The sequence below is a fragment of the Salarias fasciatus genome, chromosome 13 (assembly GCF_902148845.1).
Source record: "Salarias fasciatus chromosome 13, fSalaFa1.1, whole genome shotgun sequence".
Classification (NCBI taxonomy): domain Eukaryota; kingdom Metazoa; phylum Chordata; class Actinopteri; order Blenniiformes; family Blenniidae; genus Salarias; species Salarias fasciatus.
Genome location: NC_043757.1, coordinates 13,219,961 through 13,231,852, shown reverse-complemented (window position 1 = coordinate 13,231,852; position 11,892 = coordinate 13,219,961). Strand labels below are relative to the sequence as shown.

The 11,892-nt window shown below is 42.4% G+C and overlaps 2 protein-coding genes across 3 annotated transcripts; one reads left to right on the top strand and one right to left on the bottom strand.

The window, feature by feature from the left end:
* Nucleotides 1-637: 637 nt before the first annotated feature.
* Nucleotides 638-2,085, top strand: mrpl14 (mitochondrial ribosomal protein L14). The gene is made up of 3 exons (XM_030106777.1): nucleotides 638-792; nucleotides 953-1,040; nucleotides 1,654-2,085. The coding sequence occupies exons 2-3, from the start codon at nucleotides 961-963 to the stop codon at nucleotides 2,018-2,020; spliced, it is 447 nt and encodes a 148-aa protein (XP_029962637.1). The 5' UTR covers nucleotides 638-792; nucleotides 953-960; the 3' UTR covers nucleotides 2,021-2,085.
* Nucleotides 2,086-2,276: 191 nt separating this feature from the next.
* LOC115399204 (calpain-1 catalytic subunit-like) lies at nucleotides 2,277-9,975 on the bottom strand. 2 transcript variants are annotated; one of them, XM_030106476.1, is made up of 23 exons: nucleotides 9,847-9,968; nucleotides 8,729-8,746; nucleotides 7,630-7,879; nucleotides 7,154-7,223; nucleotides 6,949-7,067; nucleotides 6,699-6,832; nucleotides 6,415-6,583; nucleotides 6,172-6,255; nucleotides 5,861-5,946; nucleotides 5,658-5,732; nucleotides 5,377-5,537; nucleotides 5,120-5,289; nucleotides 5,018-5,029; nucleotides 4,510-4,721; nucleotides 4,372-4,411; nucleotides 4,217-4,282; nucleotides 4,074-4,131; nucleotides 3,864-3,928; nucleotides 3,664-3,732; nucleotides 3,502-3,580; nucleotides 3,294-3,407; nucleotides 3,150-3,208; nucleotides 2,277-3,069 (listed from the first exon to the last, which is right to left on the bottom strand). In XM_030106476.1, exons 3-23 carry the CDS (start codon nucleotides 7,876-7,878, stop codon nucleotides 3,043-3,045), a joined length of 2,118 nt encoding a protein of 705 aa, XP_029962336.1. In that variant the 5' UTR covers nucleotide 7,879; nucleotides 8,729-8,746; nucleotides 9,847-9,968; the 3' UTR covers nucleotides 2,277-3,042. The 2 variants fall into 2 exon arrangements, with proteins under 2 accessions (XP_029962336.1, XP_029962335.1); XM_030106475.1 differs by lacking the exon at nucleotides 8,729-8,746 and having other exon boundaries at nucleotides 9,847-9,975.
* Between the last annotated feature and the right edge of the window lie 1,917 nt (nucleotides 9,976-11,892).

Here is an 11,892-nt window from a genome sequence, read left to right as displayed (position 1 = left end):
ACATTTGCTAATACTTTTAAAAAACACATCAGTTTCACCTAAGCCTCGGAGGTTGTATTTTGGTCATTTAGTATCTTTCTACCACATGTTGGAGAAACAAATAAAACACGGTGGGTGCTTCACAACAGTTACTTCACCTTGTTTGCTTCTGACTTGCTCATCAACCTCTTCTGAATGACCTCACTGGTCGTTGTGTTTCATATTGTGCTAGTAAATAAAGTTAAATTATTGTTTATCGTCCCACTCTACCGTTCCAGATATATTTTGTGAGATAATCATATATAACCTTATAATTTTAAATAATACTTTGATAATAAATACTGGGGGCATTTATGGAAATAACAAACAGGTTACAATGTTTTTTTCCTTAAAACTGTAAAATTATTAGAAGCAGCCAGGCTTTAAAAATATGTCATAGTATGTGCTGGGCGTACAATGTACACGCGCGCTGACCAGATTCTATGCTTATATTTCTGTTTGACTCGGCGCGTCTCGATGACGCACCGAGAGTTACAAACAAGCTAACTGAGGTCGCTTCATTATTTTGTTGATACTTTCCACACTTTAATTCCTACGAGCACTTAGAGGTGATATTTCACAGGTAATATCAGACGAAGCCATGCGTTTTAGTCCCCAGTTATTAAAATAACGAAACCATGAGCTATAATGCTATAATCATGCTACAATCAGTGCATTTAGCTAAGGTAACTTGTCGCGAGCTGATGACGACACGCGTGACATTGGAATGGGGAGCGTGAGAAGGGTAGCATTGTAGCTACTTTATACTTTCAGGTATTTTTACACACACGGCTGTGCATTTTTGCCATTATATGAACATGTTGTGTGTTTATTCCACAGTCAGCGTTCGTTGGCGCACTGAGTGTTCGTTTGTGAACTAAAGCGGCGCAGTTAGCCTCTTAGCTGCTAACAGAGTTTCATGTGCGTCTCTCAGCAGTGACCATGGCTTTACATCGGGTTTCAACAACCCTCACTGGTCTGCTCCTTCAGACACCGTCCACACTTCAGCACAGGACTTTTAGGTAAGGAGGTTTCGGACACGTATGCAGACTTGATCTCAAATGATGTAAAGTGTTAGGGCCAGATGCCGTTTAGTGCTCTCTATAGATATAAATGTATGCAGGCCAACGCTGAATTTAATACCAGTCATGTTAAAAACGCACACAGAAGTGATTTTTACAATTCAATTTCTAATTTCTGGCCGTAGGAGTAAACGTGAGACTATGTGTTTTTTTTTTCTCTGTGTGTGTTTGTCCTATGAGGGACTGACAACCTGTCCCGGGTGTGCACTGCCTTATTGCTAGGATCAGCTTCAGCATCCAATGACACTGAATTGGATAAAGAGATATAGGAGATGGATGTATAATATTCCTCATTGTCAATAGCAGGCATTCACTTTAATAACACATCTACATTCATAACACAATTTTTAAATCATCCAACATGGAACACAGTATTTTTCCTCTGTTAAAGAGTTTTAGAAAAATACAAATCAAAGTGTTTGAATGTTCAAATTGTGGTCACACTCAGTAGTGAATTGTTTTTCCTAGATTCTGGTGAAAGTTAAACTGCCGAAAACAAAGCCAGCCAGCCAGTCTCAGATCGTGCCATTCTAAATTATTCTTGTCTTGTCAGTGTGTCCAGTGTTGCAGCAGCCATCCAAAAAATGACAAGAGTGCGTATAGTGGACAACAGTGCACTTGGAAACACACCCTATCACCGTCCTCCAAGAGTCATCCATGTCTACACCAAGAACGGCGTGGGCAAAGTCGGTGACAAAGTGTTGCTCGCCATCAAAGGACAGAAGAAGAAAGCGCTCATCGTGGGACACAAAATGCCTGGAGATCGAATGACGGCGCGGTTTGACTCGAACAATGTTGTTCTGATCGAGGACAATGGTAACCCCACGGGAACAAGGATCAAGGTCCCCATACCAACACATCTACGGAAAATGGAGGGAGATTACTCCAAACTCTTGGCAATTGCAAATACATTTGTTTAATTGGTTGATGCTTTTGACTCTGAAAAGCTTGATAACTTTGTCGTTAATAAAGTTGAAAAGACCCATTTCTTGTGTTTCTTGTCAAGTGTTACCAACATTTGTGGCATTTTGCTGAGGACTCTTGTTGCTTACAATAAATATAACCTTAAAGACAGAGGTCAGCTGCAACAGCCGAATGTGGGTCAAGTTAATGTTCCAGACGAAACGGAAAAAACATTCGGCTTTAGGCTTTAGCCCAACATTTATTGAAGGCATGTTATACATTCACATCACAAAACACATGACTGGCACTTCTTTTTTTTTTACAGGTCATTATGGTTTCACATGTAAGGCATTCAGGATCACTTCATTCATGTAAATGTCACTTTAGTGAACTATTCATGACTGTGAGGCATCTTCACGAGCAGCTTTAATCTAAGTGCAAAATATATTTAAAAAAAAAGTCAGTTGCGTCAATTTATAATTATTGAAGAACGTCAATGTAATAATCTACAAGTTAGACTTGTTTGTATTAAAAAGTCTGTACCGCCACCTGCAGGTGCTCGACTGAAGCTACAGTCCACTGTGGCATAACGCTGCTTTCAGTCCTAAAATCATATGAAATGAAAACATAAGTGAAAAAAGTAAGACTTCACTTTTAAAGTACTAATGTAACCAAATCTTTCTTCACGTGACGTTAAAAAAAAAGTGATATTTCAGTGAATAAATCTGTTGCCACAGACTCCTCACCCTACAACAAATATTCAGTATCGCTTGAAATGCATATTCCAGCCAATGAGTTTTCTCATGCGTAGGCCCATGCTTTTTACACAGATGACAGACTAATGTGGCACAGTGGCAGATTTACACTGTATGTTTGCATAGTTTGTGAAATATGGCTGGACTTTGGTAATCTGTTATTGTCTGTTGCTACTTTCGCTGTGGTCCGAGGTGGGAGGTGTTGAAGGATCAACAGGCTCCTCAGGCGGAGGGGTCTTCCGGGTTTGATGACGTTCGATGCACCTCACCAGCAAAGCATCTCTTCAACCACACATTGTCAAGTACAGCCACTGGCAGGGTGATAAAATAAAGTTAGACACAAGAGACAACACAAACAGATTAAAAATTTCTCACAGCTGAGACGACCAACCTCTGTGAGATTCATCTCAGCTGTCCCTGATGCCTCTTGGTCAATTTGCTTGAAAGATCCTGTAAATCAAGGCATATATTATCAGTGACGAAATGCAATCACAAAGCGTGTATTTCTGATGGCGTGTGTCACAGTATGACTCACTAAACATGGCCTCAAGCTTGACCAGGCAGCAGATGAAGTTGTCAAAGTCAATCATCTCGTTGTCAGCATACCGAGCCACCAGAATCTGGTTCAGTCTGTTGTTCAGTTTAAAACCTGCACAGGGACGTGAATAGAGTTAACAAGAAAGTCTCACTGAAAGTGAAAGAACTTAAACTACAATGTCAATAGACTTCCAAATGCCTCATACCTGCTGCTTCCACAGCAAGTCGCATCTCGTACGAGCTCATGGTCCCAGATTTGTCAAGGTCAAACTGCCTGAAAACAACCTGAGACACGGAAAGAGAAATGTAAACACATATAAACACTTCCTGCATGTGTGCTATTCCTGCATGTGGTCATTGTTTCCTACCAGCCACTTCCGGATTTTGTTCCAGAGGAGCTGAAACTCCACCAGTCCTAAACGGGCACTGCCATCTTTCTGTTAGATGCTGCATTAAGGTGTGAAACCAAACTCCACGGCTGCTGTTGCTCAAGGGATCATTATCATCAATCAAACAATGAGTGCAAAAAGGGTTTGATTCAATCATGTCTGATAACTTGTGAGGATACATCCATCAAGTTGACCATGGTCCTGCAGGACTCCACACTGAAACCATCAGTCTGCAGATCTTTGTCTGAAACGTAAAAGACAGGCGTCTTTAACACCCAGTTCCACACGAGTCTGAGAGGCAGACTGGGAAATAGATTACACTCCACAGAGGGAGGCATCACTATAATGAGAGATTCGTGAAATGCAGCGAAAATAAACAGAAAACTCACGTCGAGCAACAACTCTGTTTAAAATGGTCCTGAGCTCGTGAATGGAGATTTCCATGTCCTGGAAAAGCAAAGAGGAGAAGAAGAGACACCCTTTTAGTTCAAATAAGAGCAACTTTATTGGCAATTTTCAACAAGAAACCTACCTCTCCAGCAAGCTGGGCAAACATTGACTTAAAGGAGTCATCAATGTCATCTTCAGTTATGTCATCCTGTAGAAAAGAATGAATGGAACGAAATCAGAAATCTGATATTTGATGAAACATTTCTACAGTGCCAGTCAGGTGTGACTCATGTATACTTCATCTTCCAAATCCGCAGAGATCTCGTCATCCAGTTCTCTATAAAACATCAAAGATGTATTATTAGATTCCTTTTCTTACATATAATTTATGCACAATTTGAATATAGAAGTACATAACGCAACCAAGACACATACTCTGTCTCAGACTGCTTCTCAGTGAAGACTCTCAGGACAAAGTCGGCCTCTTTCCCGGGTTCAAAGGTGGAGGGGACGATGAGGTACTCCCCGGGGGGCAGGCGCAGCCGCGTGCTCACCTCCCGCAGGTTGATGAAGGTCTCCGACCGGGCGCACGATGAGTGGCTCAGGAAGAAATTTTTCTTCAAATGGACGTTCTGGCAGCCTTTGAACTGAAGGCAGCAGCAGGAAAACAAGGAAGTGTTACATTTTAGGCTGAAAGAATTAGTTCTTTACATCCCAGACATGTGAACACACTTCTTTTCTTAATGTTCAAAGAGGATCACAAGTGATTTGTTTAAAGAACAGACTCAATTCAAATTGAAGCATCTGCTGTCTAATGTTCAGTGTGCTTAAGGAAGAGAGTCAAAATGCTACAAAACAACTCAATCAGATGGATTCTGACATGCACGTAAATCTGCTGAACATGGCACATCTACAGTTAAGTGACATGGACCATATAGCTTACCTCTTCTGGTATCTGCAGAAAAAAAAAAAGATGAAGTAAAAGATTATACATGGGCTCGGGCAGTGCTTCAAAACTCACACCATGTAAAATCTCTGTTCCCACCTCATACACAGCAAAGCCGATGGTGTGCATGTCCTGACCCTGGCGCCGGTACCTGCGCCGATCCTTCTGCATCAGAGCCACCAGGAAGCTGCACGCCACTTCGTCATCCTCGGGGTCGTCATCCTCCTCCAGCAGGGTGATCTTGTACTGAGGATTGATCCAGAAGGTGTCTGCACAGACAGCGGCGCGCTCGTGTTAGTCCGTTTACCGGCGCACCGTGTCGCAACATGGAGAGCGTGTGTTCCTCTGAGACTCACTGGGATGGTTCCTGCAGCCTCCGGCCGTGCTGCCCCTCCTCCAGGTGCCGTAGAACTTCATGGTGTTCCAGTGGCTGAGGCTGTCCTCGCTCAGGACGTCTGGAGTCAGGTTGCAGATCTCCAGTCTGGAAAACTGCCTGGTGAAATCGCTGAAGGACATCCTGTCAGACGAGAAAGAAACTTTCTTGTCAGATATTAGACTGTCGCTGCCTGTTTTTAGAGGGTTTATTGATATCATGAAGTTGGTGGCCAGAGACTTTTTACTGCTTACTGAATCTTACCAAAACTCCCCGTCTTCCATCGTAAGATGCAAATCCTCTCGCTGAGAAGGGTCAATCTCATCCCACTCAGAGGAACTGGATGAGACAGAAAAAAAAAAAGACAATAGTAAACGATGAAAATGAGAAACTCTATGAAACAAAGTCTGAACAAATTACAAAAAAACAGATGGAAACAGCTGATTGTATCTTTATGGAATGCTTACTTATCACTCCAAGCTCCCGTCCACTCCACCTGGCCCCAAGGGTTCCGGATCCGGATCAGACGCTCCAGGCGGCCGTGAAAATCAACCTGAACATGGAATTAAAATTATAATGACGGCTCACGACAGTCAGCTGGCATTCTCTCTCACACACACACACACACACACACACACACACACACACACACACACACACACACACACACACACACACACACACACACACACACACACACACACACACACACATACACACACACACACACACACACACACACACACACACACACACACACACACACACACACACACACCTCCTTCAGTCCAGTGACAGAGTAGGCGTGGCCTTTCACAAGCTTCTTGAATGTTACAGCTTCCATATCAAAGGCGCTGGTGATCTGCATTATTGTGGAAACATTTTTCATTATACATTATAAGTGGGAACTTAACAGCACAGAAATAAACGGAGGCGCTTTAAATATAACTGCCGATCTGAAGACTGCGCAACATCGATCCGCCTGTCTCGGCGGTGAGCCAGCGTGGCTCTCAGCACTCACGTCAATGGAACAGCCCAGCAGGGAGCCTCGATCCAGAGCTTTCCCGATGATCTTGTAAAGGTCTCGAGGAGCTTTGCGCAGCTCGTACATCTCAGACACACCCCCCGTGAAGTCCTCAAAGCCTTCAGTGGTGCTCCCGCCGGACAAGGCCTCGTAGGAGCCATTCAACCTGACAGCGCATAAAGAGCACACTTTAGGCTGATTGGAACGGCAGTTTTCCAGAGTATGACTTCCCACTCAGTGTTAAATAATGTAACAATCATCCAGGCGCTTTCAATACCCACTTGGCGTAAGCTTTTTCCAAGAGAGCACTCCAGAATTCATTGCCCTCGGCGGAATGGACGAACATCAGCTCGCCATCTTTGACAGGCAGTCTGTCATCAATCACAACATCGACCCACTCGCCAAACTGCCAGAACTGCAACAAAAACCAAGACTTCATGAATATTCAACGCTTATAGGGAAAAGGGTCACACAGTAGAGGTTAAAGGGCGATGGGTCATGTGGAGTTTGCTTGTTCAAAGTGGAAAATACCTGAAAGTGGAATATTCCAGCGTAGTCGTCTTGGAAGGACTGGCCGTGAGGAACGACCCGATGAAGAAGCCTCTCGTTCAGGGTGAGGGAGGCAATGGCTGCTAAGAGCCAGCAGTCACCTGCGAGAGAGGGAGAAGTAATCAGGAAGCCCGTACCAATTATCTCTCCACTGTTTTTCCGGGCTGATGGAGTCCAGACGACTCACCCAGTGCTCCCTGACAGATGTCCGTTCGAGTCGCACCACCCACGATGAACTGAGGGTCTCCTGTCAGTTCCTATGGAGAAATTTCAATTACCTCCCAAACTAATCAAGGCATCTGACAATCGCCTGCCTGCTGTTATGTGTGCGCTGTTTATTGAGGCACGGTAAACAAATGCCACGGCGTGGGAGCGGTCAGAATCTGCAGCGAGCGGCTGACAGCTGTGGCGGTCAGAGAAGTTCCTGTCTCTACTTGTCCTATTCTGTCTAGGTCTGCAGACATGAAACGACACTGTGTCACCGATATGTTTGTTTATGGGAGCTCCAGTCGACAGCCCACATGCCAGTGAAGCAACGCTGCACGAGAACCATTTAAATAACTAATCCATTTGATTCTATCTTAGATCAGGTTGTGTGATCCGTGAACAAGGAGCATAGTTTGTAAATGTATATCCGTGATGTAATATTTATAGGACTCTCACCGTGGGCCTTATCCACTCCACATCTCTTGTTTTAGAGGAATAAGGGGCGAGCTCCTTGAAGCCGAGGGATGGAGGCTCCGCGGGGAAACAAGGGTCTTCAAACAGGCCGCCCGACTCCAGGCACTCCTGCTTCAGAGCCTCGTAATCCTGGCTGGCGAAGGGCACAGCCTGGTCTTTGGAGCCCATCCCTTCCGACCGGAGCCTGTTGGCATATATGCTCGCAGATATCCCTCCACCAACTGGATACATACTGGCATGAGATAAAAATATGGAGTCAGTGTGTGGGTGGTGCACAGGGCCATCTATAAATAGCAGCAAACTAATCAGCAGCACACTCATGTCTAACGGTTACAGCACAGCAATCAGAAGTCACAGCTTGTTCAGGAAAAGAAACAAATCAGTGCAAAAAGGTGGTCGTCTCGTGTTTGAGAAAACAATAATTCAGCATTGGTTCAGCATTCAGGCAGCAGGGGGCTCAAAGCCAAGGCAGGAAACGAAGTAGGACTGCTTCTACTCAACTCAGTTCAAACAGTCACTTAAAATGTGAGGTGAATTTCAATGTTGTGAGAAAAAAGTCCAACTATCTCTTATGCAAATCAAGAATTACTAGATTGACTGTGTGTAAATTAGATGGCTTTTTGGCCCAAATGAGCAATGAATAAAAATACAATCTAGCCTCAATACTGTGAACTCAATGAGTGAATAACTTTGATAATTTTAAAGTTAGAAATAAACTAGAATATCTGGGTAATTAAAATACTTTAAAATTCCAAGTGATTAAAAACTTTTCTCAGCGTATATTTAGTCCATTTTACAGCTGTGTACTTGCATGAAGCCTGCACAAAGTGATGATATACTGGTTTATTTAGGTTTTCCTTTCCCAGCACTGTATTTTTTACACTCGAGGTATATTAAGCTGTGGCTTATTTGTAAAAGTGAATAAATCCATATGAAAAACAGATGTGAACTGAGATGTAGTAACAGAATAATGACATATGACAGGCATGGGCACAAAAAAGATTAGGATGGAGAAATGAGAGGACAGACACTTTAAATACAACAAGTGTGTGAAGAACAAAAGAAGTTAGAAACATGATACCTTGTGTGAATGGGAAAGCTGTGAGAGAATGAGACAAAGGAGAGAGAGAGAGAGAAAAGTCATTTGTTTGGTGAGGAGAAAGTGCTTTTGTGTTATCTGACTCCTCAGCTGTGAAAACTAAATGGATCTCTGAATGAACCTCAGTGTTTATGTCTCAACAGGCGTCATTCCATTTCCTCACAGAAAGGTTCACAACAATCAAGCAAGTTTAGAAATATAACAAGTGTGTCAAGAGGACGGCTCAAAGATTTGAGGCTGGAAAAGTTTTCTAAATCTGTGACGGAAAAACAGAGGACGCAGCATGATCCCTCCAGCTCTGATCGACTCAAAATGAATACTAATGAGATGAGTTCTGGGAACATGGCTGGCAGGCACTCAAAGGAATGAATACAGAGCAAGGATGGCTGAAGCTACAGTAGTGAGGTCTATATGAGGGAAAATTTGCAGTGCGTGTGTGTTGGTGTGCAAAACAGACTATGCTTTTGACATAAACACCTCTCCAGGCATTGTTTACAGTGACAGCACCCCCCCCTTCAGCATGAGGCCCCACATGCCTGTCAAGTCTGCAGGAATGTCCCTCTGCACACACAGACGCACTACTGCTGGCCACTCACCAAAAAGGATGGATCTATCTCCCCCATAGAGAAAAGCTGATCCGTGCAGTACTGTGAAGCACTGAAGTCATCAACCTTAATAATGCTCTTTAAAAAAAAAAAACCCAACATTCCCTCTTGTCTGAAGTGCTGCAGAGGAGTCAACCACTTTCTGGATCCCTTTGTGAATTCAAAGGCGTGTTGCTATCAAAAGTAACAGGCTCACAGTTTACTGCACCTGTTCAGAAGTACAAGCAGGCCTGTGTTTGAGCGCACCGGCCTGCGCTCTCAGTGTGGGACACGCTCCTGTCCACAATACTGTCCAATCTCAGCCCGTCTGAGCGCAGGAACTCGTTTAAAGTGGGTCACATGCGATACGACCAAGCGTGAGATACTAGATCTACAATGTTCAAGTGTATTAAAGCAAAGAGCCGCACTCTGTGGCCTGCACTACAATAAAAAAAAAAAAAAAAATCAGGTCCCGTTAATCTGTCTGAGTGAAGAGAAGCGAGCGGCTGCACTCACCGGCGCTCTGAGGGAAACCCGCTGCTTCTTCAACTCGCACCTTAACGACCGTCTGGCTGTCTGGAACGGGGGTCCGGGAGAGCTTTGGTAGGGGTGCAGAGCCAGGTTCAGCCCTCTTTCACACACACACACGTACCCTGCAGAAAAAGGACCAGTCCCCTTCAAGAGGAGGGGCCACCGTGATCCTGCAGTCCCAGCTGCCGCCGCTAGAGGCACCATAGACACTTAAAAGTCAAACATTAATAGAGTGTGACTAAAAAAACAGCAAATGTACAACTATATTTGTATACAAACTTTTATTTCCACTGTATATTTTAATGAATTGTGTGTATATGATAATAACTGTGAAATAGTATCCAAAAACTGATTCAACAGCAGTCGATTGTATGAATGACATATTTCTTATTTCATCATTACACCAGTTTACAGCAGGCCAGAAGTCAGATGTATGAAACTATAAAAAAAAGGAGTGCCAGAAGCTACTGGTGAGAACTGCAGACATCCTTGTGGAGAAAACTAAAAATGGCTCCTACAAATGTCTGTTTACTGTAAGTACTCCAGAGGTGGGGGCTTGTGGGATCCAAAAATAAGGCTCAGCAAATAACAATCTTTCTAAAATACAATAGAAATTATGCCACAATAGCCAAGTAATATGTACACTCCTCTGCCTTATTGGCATCGTACAGATTTCTAAAACTATTCAACACTGAAATAACTATATCTGGTTATAAACTTTAGTACATGTTATCTTTATGTTTGAATAATTTAAGTATATTAACAAATAAAAATAAATTGCCTAAATAGGCTTAAAACCATGATACAGTGTTAAAAAAATGAGATTGTCTTAATTTTTTTTAATTTGATTTAAATGCAACACAAACTGCAGTTTTATTAGAAACACCAGAAATATATACATTTTCTAAGTTGTGCTGCCTTATTTTAAAGCTTTAATGTATCTTGAGACTCTGAAGTAATGTTCTTTGGTGGAAGAGGGACAAAGGTGGGCCTTGTAGAGGTAAATGGTCAAAAATGGAAGAGAAATACTTCATTAATCTCTGGGGAAAATTCTTGAAAGGTTACAAACACCTCACAATGGAAGAATACATTTCATCCTAAAACATGCAGCTACATTTTTGTATCTTGTTGTTCTCAGTTTCTTTGGCTTCTCTCATTGTTTCCAGAAATGAGTCTTTATCAATCAGGTGCTTCGACAGAAAATAGTGCAAAAACAATTCAATGGATCCTTTCAAGCATATCACACAGGGGTAGAGACTACCTGGTGAACACACAGTCTGATAAGGTGAACCAATCCCTGGTGGGTGCATTAAAACAGTGCTCTATTGTGTTACTGCCACCAAGTGGTCAAAAACTTGAATCCGATTTTTTAAAATTTATGTTAACATGACTTCATTTCCTCAAACTGAAAAGCTAAAAGTGAACACTTTAATGAAGTTGTCTATGTTATGATTGAAAAGCATATATTCACATCAATTCAATTCAATTTTGACGCCATTTTTTTTTTAAATATTTTTTAAAAAGACAAATTCCACATGATCTGAATCTGAGTGCAGCTGTCTTACCCGATCTGGACTTTTTACAACCATGTTGCACTGATGCTTTTGCTTACATTATGAGATAAACGCTATTAGCTGCTTGGTAAAGAGAGTGGTGCATTTATTATTAATGATTTGCAACGTCAGTCTATAATTGATTCTTTCAATACTGACATCACCTTATCGCTTCTATGAAGAAGTCAGTCTTACGGGCGTATTAGTACTGTTCAACTGTATGATTGAATTCAAAAGTTGCCTTTAATTTTGTCTCATACTGACTGATTATTGTTTCAGGAAAACATCAGCAAAAAAGATTTAATGTCCATCATCTGTGCATGGCCTGCAGGTCAATCAATCAGTTTAAAGGGTTCAAGTCATTTTGCATCTCATGAAAAACTTTCAGATGTTAGAGTGATAACTAACATACAACAGCTTATTTTGTCAAATGTGCACAAATTAATTTTTATACACATAAAGTCAGTGATTTCATGAC

What these genes read in the sequence shown, in the direction of transcription:
- mrpl14 (XM_030106777.1), top strand. Translation starts at nt 961, where the DNA reads ATGGCTTTACATCGGGTTTCAACAACCCTCACTGGTCTGCTCCTTCAG. An exon ending in CTTCAGCACAGGACTTTTAG is followed by an intron (nt 1,041 to 1,653) that starts GTAAGGAGGTTT and finishes TTGTCTTGTCAG; the next exon opens with TGTGTCCAGTGTTGCAGCAG.
- LOC115399204 (XM_030106475.1), bottom strand. Translation starts at nt 7,878, where the DNA reads ATGTATCCAGTTGGTGGAGGGATATCTGCGAGCATATATGCCAACAGG. An exon ending in CTGTCACTGGACTGAAGGAG is followed by an intron (nt 5,947 to 6,171) that starts GTGTGTGTGTGT and finishes TTCCATGTTCAG; the next exon opens with GTTGATTTTCACGGCCGCCT. An exon ending in ACGGGAGCTTGGAGTGATAA is followed by an intron (nt 5,733 to 5,860) that starts GTAAGCATTCCA and finishes TGTCTCATCCAG; the next exon opens with TTCCTCTGAGTGGGATGAGA.